A 23,922-nucleotide genomic window follows, 5' to 3' on the forward strand; every position below is an offset into this window, starting at 1 on the left:
ACATTTCAAGAGACTTATCATTGTGCTGATATGTGTGTAAATGTTTGGCCTTTTATAATAAGACCTCAGAGTTTCATTATTCTGCTACATTTTCATGATAACTGAGGGATTCTGATGGGGACACCAAAGTTACTTTATAGTGATATTGACCCAGCTACGGACACCCAGGTGTAAATAGCATTGTTAGCTATGGACATCCGGGTGTAAATAGCATTGTTAGCTACGGACATCCGGGTGTAAATAGCATTGTTAGCTACGGACACCCGGGTGTAAATAAATAGCATTGTTAGCTACGGACACCCGGGTGTAAATAGCATTGTTAGCTACGGACATCCGGGTGTAAATAGCATTGTTAGCTATGGACATCCGGGTGTAAATAAATAGCATTGTTAGCTACGGACACCCGGGTGTAAATAGCATTGTTAGCTACGGACACCCGGGTGTAAATAGCATTGTTAGCTACGGACACCCGGGTGTAAATAGCATTGTTAGCTACGGACACCCGGGTGTAAATAGCATTGTTAGCTACGGACACCCGGGGTGTAAATAGCATTGTTAGCTACGGACATCCGGGTGTAAATAGCATTGTTAGCTACGGACACCCGGGTGTAAATAGCATTGTTAGCTACGGACACCCGGGTGTAAATAGCATCTGCCCTAATTTTACCATTTGTATGACTTACCATTCATTATTTGTGTCACATTAGCCATTTTTTATAGGAATAAAGCCACAATGTGAAATGCGAAAAAATCTGATATTAGTTGATACATTGTTAAGAAAAATAATATTTAGTGGTAACTGTGACTTGAGCTTTAACAGCAGAAGACTAGAAATAATAAAGCTGTTGATATTATCTATTATTTGCTGTTAGCATTTTTGACATCTCAGTGTAGGTGGTTTGGACTGAGAAAATGGTGGGTTTGATAAATAATACATTTTGTATCAAGACATTTACAAAATACGTTATCAGACGTTCAAATAAAGCAAACATTTTCACAGATATGTTTTTATTTGTCAAACTGAAAGAGCTTTTGTTTGAAGCAACACATTTTTTGACTGTACACAGTTTATCACTCTCCTCTTCAGGCTTGAACTTAACCAGCATTATAATACGTATGTTTTCTAGATCATGATTGACACTCAGACTGAGGAGGTAAGAAATATTCTGTGAACAGCGGACACAGAAATACAACAACAGGATGAGTTTCCACTCTGCTCCCCTTTTTGAACTTGGGAGATAAAGTTTTACAATGCACAAGACAATTAATGGCTAGTACAAAGTAAAGGCTATTAGATCTTTATGATATGCAAGAACATAATGCGCCTTGGGACGTCTTTGTTATACTGTTCAAACTCATACATCATGCAAACTTCCTCAAAGCTTTGTAGCAGACCTGCTGACAGGAAGCTGGCTACAAAGATCAATCAGAGCAGATGCTGGCCAAGATCTAGTTATTTAGCAATAAACAATTCAAGAGTGCACAAAATAATGTGTTTATGCGTATCCTTTGTCCATGAACCTAAGAAATGACAATCACTGATTCACACCAATTACAATTTTCACATATTGGTAATTACAGCAAGGTCTTTCAGTGTAATTTACATTGTACAGTTGAAGTTTGGCAATGCAACATGAGTGAACTTTTCCAAAGATATCCCATTGTTCTTTGCTAAACCAGAATAAAAGCTATACTCTGTTTCAATCAGCCAGATAACAATCAAAATATGCTTTTGTTATGTTTTTAAGGTTTCCTGCCTACAAAGAGTATCATGTTGATGGCATGACAGCGCTAAATGCCCTAGCACGCAACAATACAAAGTTAGCAACAAAATGTTGTGATGGTGACACATTTTCTTGGTGTGTTCTTTGCTGTGCTTTTAGAATTAAGTTTAAAAGTGTTTGATTTTAATATAAAGTGATGAAAAGAACAATGGCACTCAGCCAAAATTACTTTGGTGCATCAAATTAAATATGTTTTTTCTTAGTGTTTCTTTCAGGATGGGCTGCAATCTTGGAACAAATACATGGTACTTCTACAATATGGAATGATTGGATAGTTAAGTGTCTGAAAGCATAAAAGCACCCCCCTTCAGCTGTTGTTCTAGCACTCGACACTTTGAGTAAACTAGTTGAGTGGGAACCACTAGAGTAATCCAGGCCTATTTTTAAACCATGTGGAAAAGGGCTGTGACACCGCTGCTATGCCTCAGGTAGTTGTTTGCTTCCATTTATTAAACTAGTCAAGCATCATTGTTCATTTACTGCAGCCAACAGCAGAATCCACACACTGGAAACTGCACAACTAGGATATTTTGATGCGATGGTATGGCGGCATCTTTATCCCCAGAAACGTATTTTCCATGAAACCATTTAAACATGCAGAGTTGTTGTCACGTCATGTGCAAATACCCACAAGCTCTAAAATTAATTTCATTTCACATTATATTTCATTACTATATCATCTGTAATACACGTATGAGACTAAAAATCAGATCCCCTGAAATAAAGAGGCTGTCAATATTTACTTTAGAGCTCTGTACTGTTACTACGGTTCATCATTGTTGTAGGTTGAGATAGCATTTTTTCATATATTATTAATCTTGAACATTTGCTCTTTTTTGAAAAACAAAAAGGTACATTTAATTAACAATTATTATGTATCGTACCAAAGGGGTTAATAAAGAAAATAACTGCTTTCAATATTTCAATTATGCATTTAAGGAGATGGTTTAAATAACGGCTCTCACTCATTTGACGTTTTTTAAAAAATAATAATACAGACATATTTAAATAGGTGGCCAAAAATGATAAATGTGTGGGTTAATATTACATCTATCCTGAGCTTTGTAATTGATACAAGTTAGATCTCCAAGACAACACGAAGACATTTAACACAGATCTTATGCATCTGACAGCTGATACAAATAAATCAAAAATAAATACAAAAAAGAACAAGCGAAAAAAGAAATCCAATTATCTTAGAAAAATCGAGCGTTAATCACACAAATAAAAAATGGAGCTCTTTATGAGAGCGGTAAGACAAGTCAACTGGAGATAGCCTCAGTGTGTTGCAGTAAACGTTAAACTGCAGGGCCTTTTGTTGTCTCACTCGGGTATCTTCAGTAAGCTTTTGCAGTGTGTTGTAATGTTTCAGAACTATTGAAAAATGCACATACAAATAGGTCCCTAAATCAAAGCCATTGTTCCCCGGGCTAGAGGTTTAAAATGATTTGTCATAATATACATTTATAATTTACGCACCATGCAATTTTTTGACTTTTACATATAATACAAGAGCATTAATAGTGTTTTGATTGATGTAGTAATGTCAGTGTTCATTAGGGTTAAAGCATGGCTTGAGGAAAGTGTCGTAATCAAAGTAAAAATATATTTGATAATGCGGTACGGTGTGATCTCTACATGGTATTTTAGAAAGTTTAGTAATGGTATGAAGTTGGTAAATAATGTTCAATGAAGCACAACAGACAGATTTCACATGTTTGTTAAAAAGTGACACTGTACTAATAGCTTCCATGGCAACAGGATGAAACCACAGCAAGAACCCCCGACTCCAACCCCACCCCACCCCCACATATATTACAGAAGTTCATTCCAAACAGGATGGTAAATCTTGAGGAGAATAAAAAGACAAAGATCACGCTTTAAAGAGGAAACTAAAAGACAAGAGTGGGTTAAGGGCAGGTTTTAAATCATTGTACAAAAGGAACAAACAGCAACCCACCACAACCAAACACGTATTCTTGAAAAATCCATTGGAAATTGATTTCTTTTTACAGGTTGCACAGTTTATTTTTGAAATACTGGGAGAGATATCCCAGTATGCCACGGGATAGGGGGGGAAATGGCAAGAAAGATGGAAGACAGGACTTCACTCTTCCTCTGTGCATCCCAGTACTTCTGCACGCAAAGTGATCCTGCCGTACCATGACCAGGGAAGGATCCGGAGGAGCCGAGCGTAGATGGGGGGATCCAACACGTTCTTTCGGTGCGTGTCGTTGTCAAAGTTACCTTGGAATACCTGTAAAGACAACAGAATAGAGAGATTGTTATTTTGGCAACCAGAAACTAACATTCAACTGTAAACTGAATGTTAATTGTGTGTGTTTTTCTTTTTAAACATGGTAATTAAATGCTTTAGAAGTCATTATGTGGAGACATCTTCAGTGGAAAATCAGAAAAAACAAATGCCTTGTAACTGGGACGCAGGTGCAGAACATTCCTGGTAAATTCCTTGCCTGATTTCTGCAGATTGTTACCTTCAAGGCCTCACGCATGAACAGCTACTGAATGAAGTGCAGCCAATCAGAGCTTCAATACAAACACTGCCATAACAGTACATTCTCTGAATTTGGTGCTGTTTTTTGTTCTTTTCCTTTATGCACGCACACGTGTGAGAGCACATCAATAGTTTCCCCCTGTGGAAAATTGTGCGTTGTTAGAGCAGCACAGCTGGAAGTTCCACCTCCACAATTAACTGCAGACTGCTACTTGCATTTTTGCCTGCTTACTGTGTGGTGTTATTAACATGCACCATGTGCTTGGTGGTCTTGTTTTCCATCAATTGTGTTGTACATTTTGAAATGGTTTAGCCTTGGCATTATATTTGCGGTTGCCAGAAATGTTGCTTTAAAGGGGAAAGTGTGTATCTCCAGTATTGGCTCTCTATAACTCATAACATATCGTGTTACAGACTAATATGCATTCTGGATTAACACTCCTACACTCTTATTACAGTACGTAGCCTCTGGCATATCCTTCACTGAGGTGCTAAAAATCCTGTTGTATCCAATTTAAACTAAACATTCAAGTTGTTAAGTGGGAGATTTTAGTGTCTGCACCACTTTTATTCTAATTCAATGACGTTTAAAGGTCTTTAGATAGGCCTTGAGAGAACAGTTCAGGGGTTAACTACAAGATACAAATAAGCTAATTTCCATACTGGGACGTGTGCTCTATTGTTGATTATTAGATGCTTTGTGTTGGTGTGTGCTAAATAGCAGAATAATTAACTATATTAGAAAGAAATGTATCTACAGGGACTGCTCCAATGAAGGATATGATCATCTCAATTAAACGGACATGATTATTCCTGTGTAATTGGGATGTAATGGGACTCACTGTTGTGTGCAATAGAAAATCAGTGGGCCAAAATCCGAGCTGGTGCTGGAGACAGTGGTTGACCATTTCAGAGTAAAGCTTCAACTAATTATCTTTGCACTTATCTTTGAAATACTCATAGGCCGTGGTTTAGATTTGAACAGTTAAAACTTGGTTTGAAGGTTTCGTTATAACCATTGCTTGTACAAATATTTTGACAAAAATATTCAAGCATTACATATCACAGTCTAAGAATAGATTTGATGATTTTAGTACCATAGCCTTGGTGCTTGGTGGACTAGAATACTTGTTGTTTTTTGGCCATATTTGATATTGAAAAGAGATTTTGGGTAGAGTGACACTTTTTCAACTGGAAGACCGTCCACAACCTTCTAGGTAATCACAAATAGGAAAATAGAAATTGACAAGAGGAATTGGTCAGAATAAAAACTGCACATCGACTCCATCAAAGAGCAGACGAGACATGTCACGTGACATGATGACATATCATGTTATCATAAATTAACATTCTAGTGTTAACTTGACCTGTAAGTGCATCAAAATTATATATCACCAGTGACACATAATGGTTTCTCTGGGTATCATTTGGTGCCTAATACTTAATTTTGAGCCTAATGCCACTTTCATCAGATGAAAATATTTTTTAAATGACTCTTAATCCAGCAGATACCTACATAAGGTTACAGTTTTGCGGTATAGGATGACTGCTTATACACTGTATGTATGGTGCACAGATACTGTAATAGAATCACTCAAGGACAATTTATATTACCCAGTAGCAGCCAGACATATAAGATATAATTGTCCCTTATGAAAATGCGATAATGTGACAAGATATCAAACCTCTGCCCTCTCTTCTTAGAACTTGTTTACATTAATACGACTGCTTTCATTTTATTCTTCATCATGTTGTTTTCTGTGCTTCACCTGTAGACTAAAGCTGAAATCATGTGACAGGCATACACTTTCATTGCTTTCCTTATTTCACAAACTGGCCGCCTTTACCTCCTGCTGCAGGGAAACTCATTCCCTTCTCTGTGTTTCTCATCTATATTGTAGCAGAAAGCTTATTCTGTATTCAGACAAGGTTTGCATCTGTATCTACATCATGTGACATTCTGCTCTCTCTATAGTTCTTACCTCTTTACTTTGATCCTTTTACTTACTATAAACCTCACATCTACACATGGTGCTTCATATGCTTTGTATGTTTATTCATATATCCAACATTGTTTTTGCTTGAGAAGTAACTCAAGTATTCTTTTAATGATTTAGAGTACCTGTATAAAATCACTTTTATCCAGATATTAAACATTACATTTTAAATTGTTAAATAACTCACTTTTAATTGAAACTTGTTAGGGGAGATCAGAAGAATCATCAATGGGTTTAAATAGACTCAGAAGTTAAGATACGATACGATACGATACGATATTACTTTATTTGTCAGATCAGGTCTGAAAAGATGTATTTTTGAATTAACATTAACAAGTTTATGTTTATATTTATTTCTTCCCTTTCATGAATTCCTTAATAACAAATAATAAGTGTTTACTACAGCAATGTGTTTTAGAAAAATACAAATTGAGCTGGTATACAAGTCAACGGTTGCAGGGATTCTTTTAAGATCTGGAAAAGAAATCACCTACAGACCAGAGAGCCATTTTGAAAGAACTTCTGTTTAACTTATGACAGGAAACCATGAGTGAGTTAAAAATTGTTAAACCACCATGAGCCTGGGAAAACAATCATCTCAGTTGTTGCTTGGTATGAGCCAGTCTCAGGTTTATCCAGCTGAGAAACAGATTAGTCAATAACTAGCTTTAATGCTACTACTCGCTGTTTATATACCTAACCTCAAACCCATCTCTAAATTACAATTCATATTAAAGAGTAAAAAACAAACAAATCTGCAGAATGTATTATTAAAAGAATGGATTTTCCTTCCTGGCGTGACAATAACAGCTGATAGAGCAGGAGTAGTTTGCTTACTGCCAAGCATCTGTTTCAGTACAGGTTCATAGCTTTTCAGATAAAATGCAGCTTACATACTGTATATAAATAATATAATAAACCTGGGTGTGAAGGGCATCTGTTTGAAACCAAGCACACCATTTTACCACAAACCACTCTGTGTTGACATGTTCTTTTCACTTTCATTGTATTTCCAAACAACATCTGACATAGGGAAGCGAGATATGTGTCACTTCCAGAGTGTTGCCACAACTGTAATGTGACAACCGGGGCCATGATAGCACAATATACAAGGCAGGACAGGAAGGCCATGAATGCAGCAGCTGATAGAAATATGACAAGAATCTGTGCTAGACTGTCTGAGGACCTGAACAGTTTCAGAGGCTCTGTCTCTAAAATAAACTGTCTGGAACAGGATATGTGAAGAATCACAACAACAGGGCAATTACTGTAGTACAAGGAAGAATAAGAGAAGACGATGGATGTATCCCCAACAATATCATATTGGTGAACAACTTGAGGTGTGTGAAATAATTCAGAAGCAGAAAGACAGTCACACACATCTGAGGTTGATGGGTTTGTGGATGTGGCATATTTGTATATTTTGACCATCCAGTTATATATATTTTGTACTTAAATTAATTGTCAGTGTATTTGGGAGCAATCAGTTCTAAGTGTACCAGATTCAAATTACTGTAACTACAGTAATTACAACAAAAACGTGCTGTTCCTCACCTGTGTCCTTCCTGCCCGACAGCAGCAGAATCAGGACAATAGATCAGATCCAACAGCCTCTGATGGGTAGTATTGTTTGTACTAGCTATTCACTACTGGGAACTAAAGTGCTATAACAAAGCTGTAGTGCTTTATTTGTAATTCTTATTTTGTTGGAGTATGTTGGCAACAAACTGCATTGGTTATAGCCCCAGAGAAAAAAGCAAACATTTGAAGCCAGCATACTTCAACCAATACCTTATTTCTCTCTTTTCAGTTTTAGGTCAAATATGTCAGTGAGTCGCCCCCTAAGTATAATCTTTATTTCCGGAGACACATCTATAGACATATTTCTCTGTGTCTCCTGGAGCCACAACTCAGCTCCAAACTATCGATAGTCCAGGTTGGTATAGTATGGGTACGTATTAGTAAGGCATGCCTTGTGTTCTTCAGCAATACATTATTTAAACCAGCTGCAAAGGTCAAGGAGTGATGACCCTGTACGGTATGTGGCTTTCTGCCCCAACTGGCCAAAGTGATAACAGGAAAACCAGGGTCATGTCTTTATTAAAAGGTCAAAAGCTACCCGCCTAGAAGAGGCCTGTAGCTGAAATGCTTCTTCTTCAGAAAGGTCAGCAATATGTAACATAATAATGTGTTTTTCTCTTCCTGAGGTGCATGAAACCTCACAGCCACCATTTTCCATGACTGAAGAAAAAGATAATCTGACTACAAGTGGTTTCTCTTAAGATGATTGTATTCACAGCTATCTAACAGTCGGTTACCCTCTGACCTCGAGGGAACTGAAGGGTTTTTGGGTAATTAACCCTGTGTCACCTGAGTGAAACACTATTAAACATAAATCAATTACTTCTGTGCCTGATTGCCCCCATCAAGTGACTGTGTTAATATTGACACCCAGGAAAGAGCAGTGGTGCAGTATGCGACAGTGTGGTGACCCAGGTGAGGAAAGTGTGTGCATGTGGGAGTGCAGCCGAGCCGATGTGTGTCATTTTGGAAAGCCCCGGTTAATTATGTTTAAACAATGAACTATGTTGTTAGTTGTCTCAGTTACATATGCAGTACACGGGTATTTTGGATGTGTATAGAAAAGGCAAACAAGGCGCTTTATGGATTTTGTAGAGGGATACTGTGTCTGTATGTGTATGTGTGTGTGTGTGTGTGTGTGTGTGTGTGTGTGTGTGCCGAGCTTCGTCAACATCTGTATTCTGACTGAGCCTCCTCTCTCAATCTAGATCTAACTGCCTGCAGCCTCTGCCACACAGGAGCTGGAGGGGGGAGCTGAGAAGAATACTTACAAGCCTCTACCACTGTGCCCGAACCAGACTCCCAGACAAACACACACACACACATTCACAGTATATCCCCTGCCAAGTCAAGCATTGTGGTGTGGCAGGAGGAGCCTCGGGAGTCCAACAGCCAAATGTGTCCTCTAGCATTAATGGCGGCTCCAGCTGACTGAAGGGGGAAAACACCTTGAAGAATCATACATCTGAGCAGCCCCTTGGCTCAGTCGGGGGACAAACTGATTGACATTCTCAGAAGCCGTACAAAACACGCCTGCCCTCTAATGCAGAGCACACACACTCAGATTTACTGTCTATGCTTGGTTTTGCTCTGACTCATACAGCCATAACACCACATGGGAGGCTATAGATGGGAAGGGTATTGTATTCGGTTTAAAGAGATCATTTAAATCCATATGTAGGTGGAGAAAAAAAGGCCCCCCACTAAGTTATATGCAGGAAATTAGATACTAGAAGGTGATAAACATAAAAGGTTTCTGTGAAATCGCCAGAACTCTCCCTGCCATTGCTATCTCACATGATTCTTTCCAGACCTTCAGAAGTCATACAGTGCTCAGTATTGAGATTGCTTTAGTGAAAATCATGCTGAGGCATGCATTGGCCCATATCCAAAGATCATCCTTGGATATTGAAATTATAAACTCTTCAAGCAAGGAATGTGAACTGCAGCAGGGATGGAAAAAATATTTTCTGGGCATTGGTTGGATGTATTGGCTCCACAACAAGGGTAAGGGCAGAAATTGGGCATAGTAAGGGCATCAATCTGGCGATGGAGGAGTGTTGTTTGCCTGAACAAGGACGATAAACAAAACAGACATCCTGCCAAAATGAAAAAACAATACAAATAAAAAGCCAATTATTTAAGAAAATCTATTTTTGAAATGGGATCTGAAAGATACAGCATATCCTCCACAGACTGCTCAGAATCAGTTTTTATGAGAAAGCCGACATCATAGCTGATGCTTTTATGAGCACAGACTGCAGTGCATGGGCTCGAGTTAAACTATGAAATCAAGTGTGATGGCAAATTAAAGAATAAAGGATTTCAAGTCATTAGAAAACCATTCACAAATGCTTTTAAATTGGATTATAACTTAAAAATGTATTTGCATGAATAAATGAATGGGTGCTGATACACATTAAAGATTAAATCTAGCACTATCTAAATCAATTTTCAATTATACATCAAAAACTATGCAAAGAAATGGGTCTCCCTCAGCACTCAGATTTGAATTATCTGTCCCAACTTTTAGAAATATGCATAAAATCAAATCTTTCAAATAAGTGGAACAAATGTTGCCAATTTGTAACAGTTGAGTTTTGTTTCACACGCATTCTATAGCAGTATATGAACCTAAATACAGCAATTTATCAAGATAGATGAATAATTTAATCTGACTGCAGATTTTAACAGATATGTGAGAGAAATCTGCATTCTGTTCTTTTAAAATCTGCAACAAATCTCAGTGTATAAAACTGTGAGTGGGTTGAATACACTTCTACAGTATTTGCATTATGCATTATATATGTATCAGTGGTGACCGTCAGGGCCTTCAAGGTATTCAGAGAATACCCTGGAACACCTCAAATAAAACAAACAAAAAATCGATTTAATTATATAAATAACATTTAATAAAATGTAAATAAAATGAATAAATGAGAATCGTATCTGTGTTGTTGATCTGTAATACAGTATTACAGTGTTACGTTGATTGGTCTGTCCTTCTCGGACCATGCACTACGCATTTCAGTGGTTTTGTGTTAGAAAAAGAATGCAACCAATCAGATATTTTTCTGGGTCTCTGGGTAGAATAATAATAACCAAGGTATTCTATATCCTTGATAGAATGCCCTGGCCGTTGCACTGAACGAGAGCGTTTGGAATGACAGTTTAATCAACCAATCATATATTGATTTGTAGCCAATGGGCGTATTCTTTCAGAGTTTCCTTCGGTTCCAGGGTACTCTAGAACAGTGGTTCTCAACTGGTCAGGCCTCGGGACCCACTTTTTACTTGGTCAATACACCCAACATTTTGAAGCACTCAAATCTATTCAACAAAAAAATCATGCTGTAATATACGCTTTTCAGCATACATTATTAATTAAAGTTTAGTACAGTGAATATATCCCTTATATCCCTTCACAGAACTAAAGTATGATTTAAAAAAAGGTTTAATGAGATTTTGGAATCAAAGCTGAACTATATAAAAAGGCACACATGCTGAACACCCAACCCCAGAAGGGGGGTCTGGGGGGGATTCTCCCCCCAGGAATTTTTTAGAAATACTAACAAAAACTACGCATTCTGGTACACTCTGAGAAGAAATAACTAATCTATTACTTACCCGACATGTTAATATATTGTATGCCATTGTTTGTTTCACTTTGTTTCCGACAGCTGAACTTGCATGCTCCACACAGAGAGAAGAGCAAAGAGGGAGATAGTCTGTGTGAATTACTTTAAAATTGTGGTAGGGGGTAGATAGCTCCCATTGTTCTGTGACATGTCAGTCATCAAACCGGGAGTCATATTTCATCATGTGTTCATTTCTATCTGAAGTTGTACCCATGGATGTATAAAGAAGAGTTCTACCGCAAAGTTATTCTCCGTGGGGACTTCCGGCAACAATCTTGATTCTGATTGGCCAGAAAGACTCGAAAAAACATCAGCAAAGATGTTTTATTGAGAAGATGATCACTACGTGACAGAAGTTTTTCAAAAACCGTTTATGGTCTCCGGTACTTCCAGTCCAACGCCTACTGCATGCACAGCGTTAGAAAATCGGGCCTTCAAAATAAAAGTTTGACTTTTTTCCAAAAAAAAAAAAGAAATTCCAAATCTTTATTTCAACTTTTTTTTCTTCACTCACACATCCGGGACCCACTCGAAACGGGTTCGCGACCCACTTTTGGGTCGCGACCCACCAGTTGAGAACCACTGCTCTAGAAAACCCGTTAGTTTAACCGTGAAATGGCAACAGGTGAAGATGATGTTGTTGCGGAATTGTTGTCCGTACACTTTTCAAGACGACAATTCAGTGAAAAAACGGACATTATAACGGGCGGGGGGGGGGTTGCCACTGATATGTATAAGTTCTATTAGTTCTCCATTTCTTTTTTTTTTTTTTTTTTTTTACAAGTCTTTTTATTTCATTATAGTGTACAATAATCGATGCCATTTCATTTATATTGTAATATCACAGTACACTCACTACACTCCCCCCTCCCTCCCTCCCTCCACCCACATACCCGCACAGGCAAAACCAAAAAATGCGTATCAATATAACTTAAACACAGAGCCATGAAAATAACATAAAAAGGGAAAAGGAAAAAATAGAACAAAAAATAAATAAATAAAAAATAAAAATAAAAACCAGACAAGTAAAACAAACAATAATTATACAATACAAATAAATTATACAATACCAGTGACAATGTAGACAATGACAACACCATAACACTATTTCCGGCCGTCAGGACAAATAGCCACAGAATGCAACCATTCCATCACTGGTCCATATCTCAGATATGTTTTCCAAATACGAAAACAATGGCACCACAGAGCGTGAAAAAATATGTCCACGATTATATTTTTCCAATGTCCATTTTCCTCCAGAGGTAAAAAAATGTGTTAATCTGATCAATGAAAAAGTTTAAAATGTTGGGGACGTTCATTCTGCCGAGATAAAAGTATACATTTCTTGGCAAAAATATGTTTATTGTGATTAGTATTCTGTAATGTTTTGGGTTCAGTTTAAGTTTGGCATGTCATTTAACAGGAAAAACATGGATTTAGGCTAATTTTCGATGTCTAAAACGGTTTCTCCATTTCTTGATTTACTATCGTCAACCACACCACACCAGAATAGCAGAAGAAGTTTGGTTATCGTTGAAGGCGAGAGAGAAAAGTAAACACACTCCCCTCTCCTGCCACCAGTCTCTGAAAAACAAGGGGCTCCAGCTCTGCACCAGTGTGCCTACAGCTCTCCTGATATCAGCAGAGAGGCTGCTGCAGCCCTGTCTCTGTTGTCGTGGGCGATTGGAATGGACATGTACTCTGTTGAAGGGCCATAAACACGATTTCCAGCATAGCACCAGCCAGGCCAGGATGACAGCACAGACTTATCTGATTCTGGAGCACAGAGAGGCAGCGGGACAGACAAGGGGAACTCAGTTTCGAGCCACAGATAAGAAAAATGCTAAAGGGAAGTGGAAGGAAGTAACAGACAGATCTGAAATGGGATTTTTCACACAATACTTAAAAAACCTTTTGACATTTGCAGTTTTGTGTTTCCGTCTGCTTCGGCTTTCTGTCCTTCCTGTGCCTTTTTCCTGTTAACTATATCTCTACCCAGAATGCCCTTTTCTTTTGTGATGTGATATATAATTTAAAACTTTCAGTAGTTTTCACAGACACACATTTTTGATTCCACCACATTGTTCAGTATGTTTGCTATGAGTGCATGGCAAGGAAGATGTGTTTTCATAAAGTAACAGTTTTGTCAGCGAATCATCTGTTAATATTGTGCAAGTTGTGTTTAATTGTGGTCATTATGGGCTGTAAAAGTTCCTTACCTTGTCCTTCCCCTGTTTCTCATCTTGATATATTTTCCACCGTTCTCCGTCATTGCTGTACGCCAGTTTGTAAGAGCCAACAAACTGGACGTGGCCGAAGTCTTTAGCTCCCTGGGTGATGACACCTGTGACCTTGGTAAGCAGAAGCAAATCCACCTGAAAGAGGAAAGGAACAAAGAGAAAAGTAGTAGAATTATAGATTTCTCAAGAATTTCTGCCAGTAAAAACGTCTCATAGATGTTATATTTTTTACAATCTAGTCGGCATATTTTTTCTCTTTTAATGCGAAGGATTTACTGCTTAAGACACCGGGTGCAAAAAGTCTGTTTCAATTACTCACAGAGTATTGAACAACAAGGCTAAGTCCTCCACCTCGCCTTAGCAAAACAGAAATTGCACGTGGCAGCAGATCTGAGAGCCAGACTGCTCCATTTGGGTTAATTTTTAATAAGTTCTCATTTGTTGCAAACAATTTACAACACAGGGACGATAGGCAGTAAACACACACACTTTTACTTATATTGACGTTTAGGGATTCAATTATGCTTCATTATTTGGAAAATTACACAACACTGGTTGAGATTCAAACGTAATTACTTTGTAGCCAAGAATGGACGACCACAAGTAAATGCACATTAGTGTAATCACATTTACCTGACTCACTCTGAATCCGAGGAAATACTCTCAATTATGTCAAGTAAAAGGTCAAGCTTTATTTATATGTAAGGTTTTTCCACCATGTTAATTATATCACAATAATAATATATGTGAACCTTTTAAAGGTAAGAGGAAGGTGTTACCTAATGGAGAATAAAGGGTATTATTATATGACTATTCACTCCCACTAAGCTGCTTTCTTAAGAATAAAGCAGCGATTTTTTTTCTCTCCATAAAACGGAAACATTTTAAAATACTTTGACATCTCTGTAACACACAAAGCATACCTTCCAATGTGTGATTGAATTGATTTAAAGAGGCACTGCACACTTTTACATGCTTTTCATAAACCAAATATAATTACTGCTATTTGATTAAACACATTGATTCTACATTTAAAAAACAAATCATGGGTTGAAAAGAGTACCACATGCAGTGTACTTCTTTAAATCAGCCCTGAACCTTTCAGGCAGTCTCGATATGTTGGGACTTGGGAAAATAATGTTAACGCCCTTTAATCAAAGGCGAGGCGATGTTACCGAGCAACTTCTCCACTCACACATCCACACAACCGTGAAATGCTAATAGCCGAAGCCTCACTGAAAAACTGTCTCACTTATCACATATATCTATGCAGCACCCATTCACAGTCAATACAGGTAGACACACATTGTGCACCCTTTCTCCATCACAGGCGAAGGTAGTGGCAACATTTAGAAGCTAAGAGAGAGAAGAGAATGAAACATTTGCATGCAGATGTATTTCTTCTGCTGAATATACACAACATTCAGACAACCATATATCATTCCAATTTGCCTCGTCACAGGGCAACATAACACTGTCAATTAAGCAACTAAGCCAACACAGTGAATGCATGTGTTTTTCTTTGATTCTATATCATCGTAGAACACCACTGTGCATCTCAGCACATCGCACTGCAATATGTTACAAACCCTGAACCTTTCGCAGTGATGTGAATGAGCTTACTCAGAGTTTACATCTCTCTTGAGATTTCAGCACCGCTCGAGAGCTTTTATTTTTTCCCAGCTACTTTAAGTTTGAGGACTGCTGTACTCCCTGGGTATTAGAGGGTTCTTCTTTAATGCAGACCCCCTGCTGTCTACATAAGCAACCATAGACCTGGGTCCTGACACACATGTAGACAAAGCCATGTCTTAGCGAGTACACGGCAAACTCTTGGCTTTCTGAAGGGCTTCCAACTGGAAATAACTCTCCATTCTCCACTTGAAATGTTAGTATGACAAAAGGCAATAAAGTGTGCATGCAGACATCATTTTAGTCTCACAATTCCATAGCTACAGGTACGCAGCAGGGGCGGACTGGCCATTGGGAATACCGGGAGTTTTCCCGGTGGGCCGGTACCGAAGTGGGCCGGTCGGACATTCCACTACCACCCCCCCTCCCGTTGACAATTGACTAGCGGTACCGAGTTGGGCCAGTCGGCCGGTCGAGTTTCCCGGGCTGATTTTTAGTCCCCAGTCCACCCCTGGTACGGAGCCTCTACTTCCTTTTTTTCGTGTGAAGTAGTGCTCAGCAACAGCAAAGTGTGAGAAAACCCTAAACATATCATTTTAATTACAATAATGTCACAGCAACCCACTTGATAAAAGGGGACCAGGGAGACACATTGGCAGGGGCTGCTTGGCTGATTAGAGGGGCATGACACCTTGCATTGTGGGACTTTGATTATGCCTCCAGTTGCAGAACGTTGAGGTAATTCTTGTTCTACCCAAGCAGTCAAGTCTGCCACCATAACAAAGGCAGGCTTGAAGGGGAACCTGTAATTGCTGTCACAGGTAGCGGTCAAACTTACAAACCGCCCCTAGCGACGCTGGCTCTCAACACTTTGATGGCCCAAACTGAAATTAGGGAGCGAGATAAGCTTGGTTAAAGCAAGGGCCTCTCCTTCAGGACCCACCTTCTGTTCTTTCTTCCATCACACTCCTCAACCCCTTCCCTTCCTCCATGAGCTGTTTAACCCACACAAAATAGAAGTGTGGTGAAGCCTTTGTAGCATCTCTGAACGCTCATGGGCATACATGTTTCAAAGAAATAACACAAGAGAATACATTTTAGGTCTCACTCACTGTGTCTGAGATTAAAAATAAGATTCATGTAGCTCTAATGTAAGGCTCCAATTTCCCACATTGAAAGGGGAGAGAAGGTCAATTACTTATTTGCTTTCCTATTGATGGCAGCATGCTAAGGGGCGATGCAGTGCACTTCTGCCAGACAAACACTCATCTCCCCTGCTCATTAAGACGAGGGTTGGTGTGTAAATGTCATGTTGCTACTTGAAGTGGCTTTGCCATTGCAGGATAAAGAGACTAATGCAGTAAAAGGCAGCTTTATAAGGAGCAGAACGGGGCCATGTATTCATGTAATAACAGTTTCTACTTTAAACATAGTCTCCTGCTGACATTCAATCCTCCGTCTGTGCTAATCTTACTGTATTTTTAAGACCCATTTCATCTCCAAATCGGGGATTGTGATTGTTTGCATGCTTTCATTCTTCCATAAGGTCACAGTGCACATTCAGAAATGCATGCACTCAATTCACAGAGGAATGAGGAGGACAGTGCTATGGCCCATCAAGTCCACAACAGGGCAGCTGTCATGAGAGCTTAAAGCTGCGGAGACGGCAACGAGAAACAGCATATTTCAGAGCCCTCCTCTCTATAGGATGCTTTGAAGGCTTCTATAGCATAGTCATGTTCTTAATTAAAAGCTGGGAACATCGCAACATACTACAAATATTTGCGATCATGTGATGTTGAGGCAACATGAAAGCAAAACACATTTTTCACATCTATTTCATGAGACAGGTGCGTGGGAGATATACGAGTAGATCAAAGGTTGCAACGCTGTCTAACCTGCATACTGAAAGTCAGATACCATGGCCTCTGCTGCTGCTTTAATGTTGACCTTTTTTTTCTTCTGAGTTTACTTTATGGTAGTGCAATATTAAATTCAGAGGCTCATGTTTTTGAGCCCTGGCCCTAAGAGCTTAGAGCATGTTTAGGTCTCTACAGAACAGTCCTACCTCCTGTTTTCTTCTAATCTTAGATACTTGAGCACGGCATATCATCATACATGCCTTTTCTCTGGAAGTTTTTCCTTGTACGATGTGAAGGGTCTAAGGACAGAGGGTGTTGTTTTCTCATACTGATATTCTGTACAAAACTGTGCTGCTGTATTTGCTGTAAAGTGTCTTTATTGTAAAGTATTTTATTGTATGTACAGCACTTTGGCTCGACTAAAAATCGTTTTAAAAATGTGCTATATAAATAAACTTGATTGATACCCAATGAAAGAATGGCCATCATAGAGGAGCCAACTTTGATTCAATACATTTATTTATTTATGAATACAGGCTATTCATGTAAACTTTCTGTGATACACCATTAACAACATATTTGTTGTGACCTGTATTACTATGTTATTGGATAGAACATTATATCATTTAGAAACAGCAATCAACAGTCAGTGGATTTTTTTAGATTCATTCATGTATTAAATAGACCATTTTAGACCATGGGGGACTGGACTGAATCAAAGTTACATTGCAAGAACTTTTACACGAGATGTCGGATCTGCCTGCTATCTGATCATGGCACATGTACAAGTAGGGTCCTGCTGCAACCCGTATCTTCAGAAACATATTAAAGACTCAAACACAAGGGATGAGACTGAAGGCAGACAGATGGCTGGCAGAGTGTGCCACTTCTCTACTGAGTGCAACAACAAAAAGGCTATTTGTTGTCATGACACCTTTCTGAGTTTCCACTCCACACAGAGGTGAGCTGGCTGAGTCAATATGAGATGAACTAGAGGGCTGAGTTTTGCAGTGCTTGAAAGGTTGTTTGAGACATGTGTGTGCATTGTCCTAGTACCAGGAAAATGAAAATGAAAAGATCTGAAATAGAATGTGGGCTTACTTACTGTAGAGCAGTTCTCAGCAATGACATCAGCCCAAACAATTTAGAGACTGAAACTCATATTCATTATTTTGTTTGCTTTTTTTATTACTGTGGAAAACAAACAGCCTGTAGACCTTCATACACTAAGTCTATTGGACAAAGGGGCCCTAATGACTTATTACACTTTAAAATCTAGATGGCCCATTATAAATAGCTGCAGGTCTAAATGGATAAAAAGAAAAGCATTTCTTAAGAGCCAACAGCTTGCTGATGGCCACATTTAAATATTTTGAGAAGGTACACCTTTACATCTTCAGGCAGCGTATAAGGCAGTTGTAAGCACATTTCGCAAGAACTATGTAAGAATCTGTTGGAAACCCAACTAATGGGAAATAAAAACAAACAATTTATTTATAACTGTCAAAACACAAACAACAGAGAGGTTGTGTTTGTGCCTCAGGCTACAAGTTATTCCTATCAAATGAGTAAATGCCATGTAGGAAATTGATATAAATTGAAATCAGGATAACGTGGTAGTATGACTAACTGTATTTGACACTTTGGCTCGTATGCAGTAACATGCAGTAAAAATACATTTGTATTTGAAAAATGTCACTCACTAAGAGACACATAATGCAGAAAGCAAAGCACATGCAAACACGAACACACACACACAAAAAAACAACACACATCGGATTTCTTTCTGTTCTGGCACCTTTGAGGCCGGGTTTCCACATTTTGGTAGAAGGATGTCAGAATGTATGTCTGCTGAGCTCTCAGAGGTAAGGGGGACGTCTGAAGTGTGAGCATAGAGGACAATAAAGGCAATATCACAATGAGAAAGTCCCTTGGAACAACATTTCAGCATGAACTTAAACATGTTCTGTTGTTCGACATTTGACTTTAAATTAAGTGCTAAATGTGGAATGTGAATCAAATGGACTTAAAATGTAGAATAAGCTTTCCCGACACAAGGACTGATGTCTTTGTTACGGAGCAACATCGTGTTGGCAGTACATTAAGAGACTCAGTGGGCTGACTGGTCAAGGCACATCTCACAGCCACAATGCTGGGGATATAAATACAGGAAAGGACCATGCAGTGACTCACAGTGAAGTGCAATATGGTGGCAGGCACACACGTTTGTAAGCCAAACAGTTTTACATGGCAAGGGTAAAGCTATATATTGAACATACACCCCCATCCTCCCTACTCCTCTTCACCCTTGTCTTTATGCCAGCTCACTCGTGAAGCAATGTTGCTTACATTTTGTATTATTCCTAAACATATTGACTGGTTTTCCATCTTCACAGTATGTCTAATATGCTTAAAAACATAATAAATGGCACCTGCATGTAGATAACCCCAGGCAATGTGAGACCAGAATAAATATATTTTTCAAAAAACAAGTGGCTCACACTGCAATCACACATTTTAGCCAGGGCTCAAGGGATGTCAATTTATGTCTGTCTGACAGTCTATTGATCTATTATTTTGCTTATGAACTTTAAAATGATATTGGTGGTGCTTACTGCCCAGAGGATGAATCCTGATTTGGTCTAGCGAGAGAGTCATGACTTTTTTCTTTCAGTGAAATTACTCAATACCAAAAGGAGTAGCACAACATTTTGTACAGACAGTCATGGTCCCCAGAGGATGAATAATAATTACTTTGGCTCTTATTCCATGAGATTGACACTTTTGATGTGAAAGGTGTTACTGACATCCATGTTCCCCCTCCTTATTACATTATTTTCAATAACATTGTACAGTATTGTGTGCTCACTACCATTATCAAAATGCTAATTAAACTTAGATAGTAAACATGATAACCATTATACCTGCTGAAACATGCTAGCGTGTCAGCTTGCACCACAAACACCGGCATGGTAAGCTTTTAGTTGTGTACACATGTTTTTTCCCCATCTATAATTGAATACTTTAAGGAGTGCTTTAAAATAGAACTGGTACATTTAGACCATTAAATTATTATCACATTTCCTCAACAACAAAGGCAGCCTTCCACTGAAGCAAGGGCATTAAAGCACAAACATTAATACCTGAGATTGTAATAGGCCACTCAGAGCACACGGCCATAAAACAGATGGATGCTCACTTCGGCATGTCAAGTCTAAATGGTTGCATGAAAAAATGAAGAGAATTGGCCATAGCAAAAGGAACAGGAAGGAAATCAAGCATGGTGGTCTGGATCATTTGGAGCTATTACAGCAGCGAGAACATGCTTACAAAGAACCAGGGGAGTAGCATAGCGTGTAGCATGAGAGAAGTGAGGGACTCAAATCCATATGCGTAAAAGAATAGGCCGTGTTGCTTGCATTAGCAAGGGACTTTAGGGATTTCACACTTTGTTAAATGTGTCACTGCGACAAGAAATGTGATGGACACTTACTCACTGATTATATCTAAAGTAGTCTCCCTAGTTGATCTTCTCTAAAATCAAATCTGTGATTCATGCTGGAGGGAAAAAGATAGCTTTCGGTTGGAATGTTAAGTACGTTAAAATTGTGAAATGATTTTATGATCTAAAATAAGGTGCTCACGATCTAGCAATGATGATACATATTTTTTTGAAAGGTCCAACAAACAGGTGAGTTAAAAATAAAATGGTTTACGACTCAAGCTGCTGCACTTACAGCTCATCATTGCTCCTCTCCCCCCTTCACTGCTTCTCACATGGTACATAAAATATTCATAATGAATTCTCACACATGCGCACACACATGCGCACACGCACGTACGCACACACACACACACACACACAACATGGTGTGCTTCCCACGCAATAAAAAAGAAAACTATTACAATTGGAAAACAGATAACATTTATGGACATAGGTCTTTCAATATGATGCCTAATCTGAAATAAATCAATGCCCATTTTCTTACACAGCCTCGTCTTATTTTACTATTCTGAATTAATTATAATACAGCATGAAGGAGTGCTCCCTGACTGCAGTCCACACTCTCCTGGGTGCAGAACATAAAGACATCTGATTTAAAAACGTAGGGATACCGGGCTTGTCAAGAGATGGCTCAGAGACACTGTGAAACCGTACACATGCAGAACACATTGGACACATCTCTCTCCACTGAATTAAGCTCTGGCGCCTCGATTCTGACAACTCCCTTCGAGATCCCCGATTACAGCAGGCGCTGCTGCAGGAAGGCAGTGAATCAATCATCCCAAGATAAACAGATACATGCTTCCTACGTTATCTGAAGGGAGTGAGAGGGACCTAGGTGAGAGAGGAGAAGAGAGAGAGAGGAAGGAGAGAGAGAGAGAGGAGAGAGAGAGAGAGGAGAGAGAGATAGATAGGAGATATCTAGGGACATAGGTTATGGGAGCGAGCGATCAGAGATAGGAGAGTGACATAGGTGCGAGAGCTAGCGAGAGATAGAGACGGAGCGATAGAGAGCTAGCGCTCTCCTATCTCGCGCGCTCTCTCTCGTCTCGCCTCTCGCTAGCTCTCTAGATCGCTCTCTCTCTCGATTCTAGGGTTATATGAGGATGCAGGATTTGGGTTGAAGGATAAGATGGCTTTCCTTGGATAATGAAAACAAAAGAGTTACTGCATAGGTTCCAAGCAGACCTGTATATTTAAGGCTGTAGTTGAAGGGTGGGGACACTAAAAACCACCCAATTGAATCAGGGAAGCAGATGGATTTACCATCTCTTCCGTAACTTCATTTGGAAGCTAATTGAATCAGCGTACTAGCTGCAGGGAAATTGAATAAAATTGAGCCACATTGGACAGGATTATAATGAGGCTCTGACGATAATGCCTTAATGAAATTTACAACAGGCATGTTTTCAAATTAGTGCCAATTCTTTCTGAACATTTCTTTGAATTCTTGGATAATGTTCGCAAGATGACTAAATTAGCAATAGCTGCTGGCAACATTTTCTCAACCAACACACTAGATTTATGTCTCTAACTCGGTAGAGAGCTAGTGCTTACAGGACATATTTAGTATCATGCGGGTCCCACCTGACATGCTAATCCAAAGAAGTCTGATAATGACCCACACCAATTCTTCATAATATGATCCTCTGTATTCAAAACGTGTGCCAAGTCTTATAATCATGCACTGACTGTTCGTGCAAATTTGATCTTGCCTTTCTGAAACTGGGCTGGCACATCTGCCAAGGCAAGAGCTGGCTGTGTAATTTGAAGTCATGGTTACATCTGTTATCCTGGCTTCAGATATTTTTATCAGTTTGCAGAGCCAAAGCTCAAAATTGGTCAAAAAATGATGGTAAAAAAAATCCAAAGTGTTGGACATTTAATATTGTCATGGCAACTACAGTAAAAGTTGAATCGAGATGTGATTTACATGCAGAGAAGTATAGATGCAGCCTGACAGATGAGAAGGCATGCCCGAGGCAGTGTGTATCCATTTCATAATTTTTTCAGCACCACAGCTGTGGCTAAATGGTTGTGTGCTTCACACTAATTGCAACAGAAACCACCTGGAGACGTTGTCCCTCTAACATTCTGTTTCTTTAATTAGTTCAGCTAAAACCTTGGCTGCACGTGCTGTTCTCATTCATCCAGTTTTGTGCGTAGAGGAGTACGACAAATAATGGTGAAAGCGGAGCAGCTGGTGGGATAAAAGGTGTATCTACAGTAATTACAACTTTGAATTGTCAGCTCTGCAGGACCAAGTGCCTTTATCTAGTTTAGACCAGATCAATATATTATGCCACCAATCACAATGCTGGATTTGCCGGAAGCGGGAAGGATAGCCTCTGTGTCCATGGTTGGTACTAAGGGCTGTGTTTTTCGTTGAGAGGGGATCAAACTAGAAGGACGCGGAAGACGTCCCACCCTTGGATGTCCCTAATATAGTATATGCTGTCTATGCAAGTCATTTAACAAAGTACTAGTCTCTTGTTCATGAAATAAAGACATGATCATTGCTATTCCAGATGATCAAAATCCCTCTTAAATCCTTTCATGCTACAGTGCTTTTACTCTCTCGGAGGCAGCTTTTCTGTCTTTAGAGAGGACACGCTTCATCTTTGCTGCATAAACACTCAAGAAGAAATGAGAGTTTCAATGGGACAAATTAAAGCCATTCTCCTCTGTGGATGGAGGAAACAAACACCCAGCTAATTCCATTGATTACAAGAAATGGAGTCTGTTGTCAGCAGCACTGCATTTGAGGTAGCAATTTGATTAGGAAGCTGTGCTCGACAAAATTGGTGTAATGATAATACCCGGTTTGATTACAACAAATGCACGCTCACAGGCACTGAGCGTGAATCAATCTTGCATTACGTCTACTTATTGTTCTTCCACATGGGACAATGCTCTATATGAAGGGTCAGAATTCATTGATGCTTTATAAGAACCATTGGCAAGCAGCTGGAGCCATTTAGTTCCACAGTATATAAATCCTAGCCATAGTAATAGACAACGACGTTTTGAATAAAACACATTTAAATATTTAAAATGTGATGAGGAATAAACTAGGGATGCCTTTTGCATGATACTATAATGATGAAACTAATTTGAAACAAAAACAAGCTGATTCACCATTTTAGTTGTGCAACATTTAAATGATGG

At 39.0% G+C, this 23,922-nt stretch overlaps 1 protein-coding gene across 2 annotated transcripts in view; it reads right to left on the minus strand.

Moving 5' to 3' along the window:
* Window positions 1-991: 991 nt before the first annotated feature.
* The window catches only part of LOC117472972 (EGF-like repeat and discoidin I-like domain-containing protein 3), a 97,929-nt gene continuing 74,998 nt past the window's right edge, over window positions 992-23,922 (minus strand). For both annotated transcript variants that reach the window (XM_034118439.1, XM_034118438.1), the window contains exons 9-10: window positions 13,735-13,890; window positions 992-4,041 (exon numbers count right to left, since the gene is read on the minus strand). In XM_034118439.1, the coding sequence (XP_033974330.1) occupies window positions 3,892-4,041; window positions 13,735-13,890 (306 nt within the window). In that variant the 3' untranslated portion in view covers window positions 992-3,891. The remainder of the gene's footprint in view (window positions 4,042-13,734; window positions 13,891-23,922) is intronic.

This window comes from Trematomus bernacchii, unplaced genomic scaffold, assembly GCF_902827165.1.
Source record: "Trematomus bernacchii unplaced genomic scaffold, fTreBer1.1, whole genome shotgun sequence".
Lineage (NCBI taxonomy): Eukaryota > Metazoa > Chordata > Actinopteri > Perciformes > Nototheniidae > Trematomus > Trematomus bernacchii.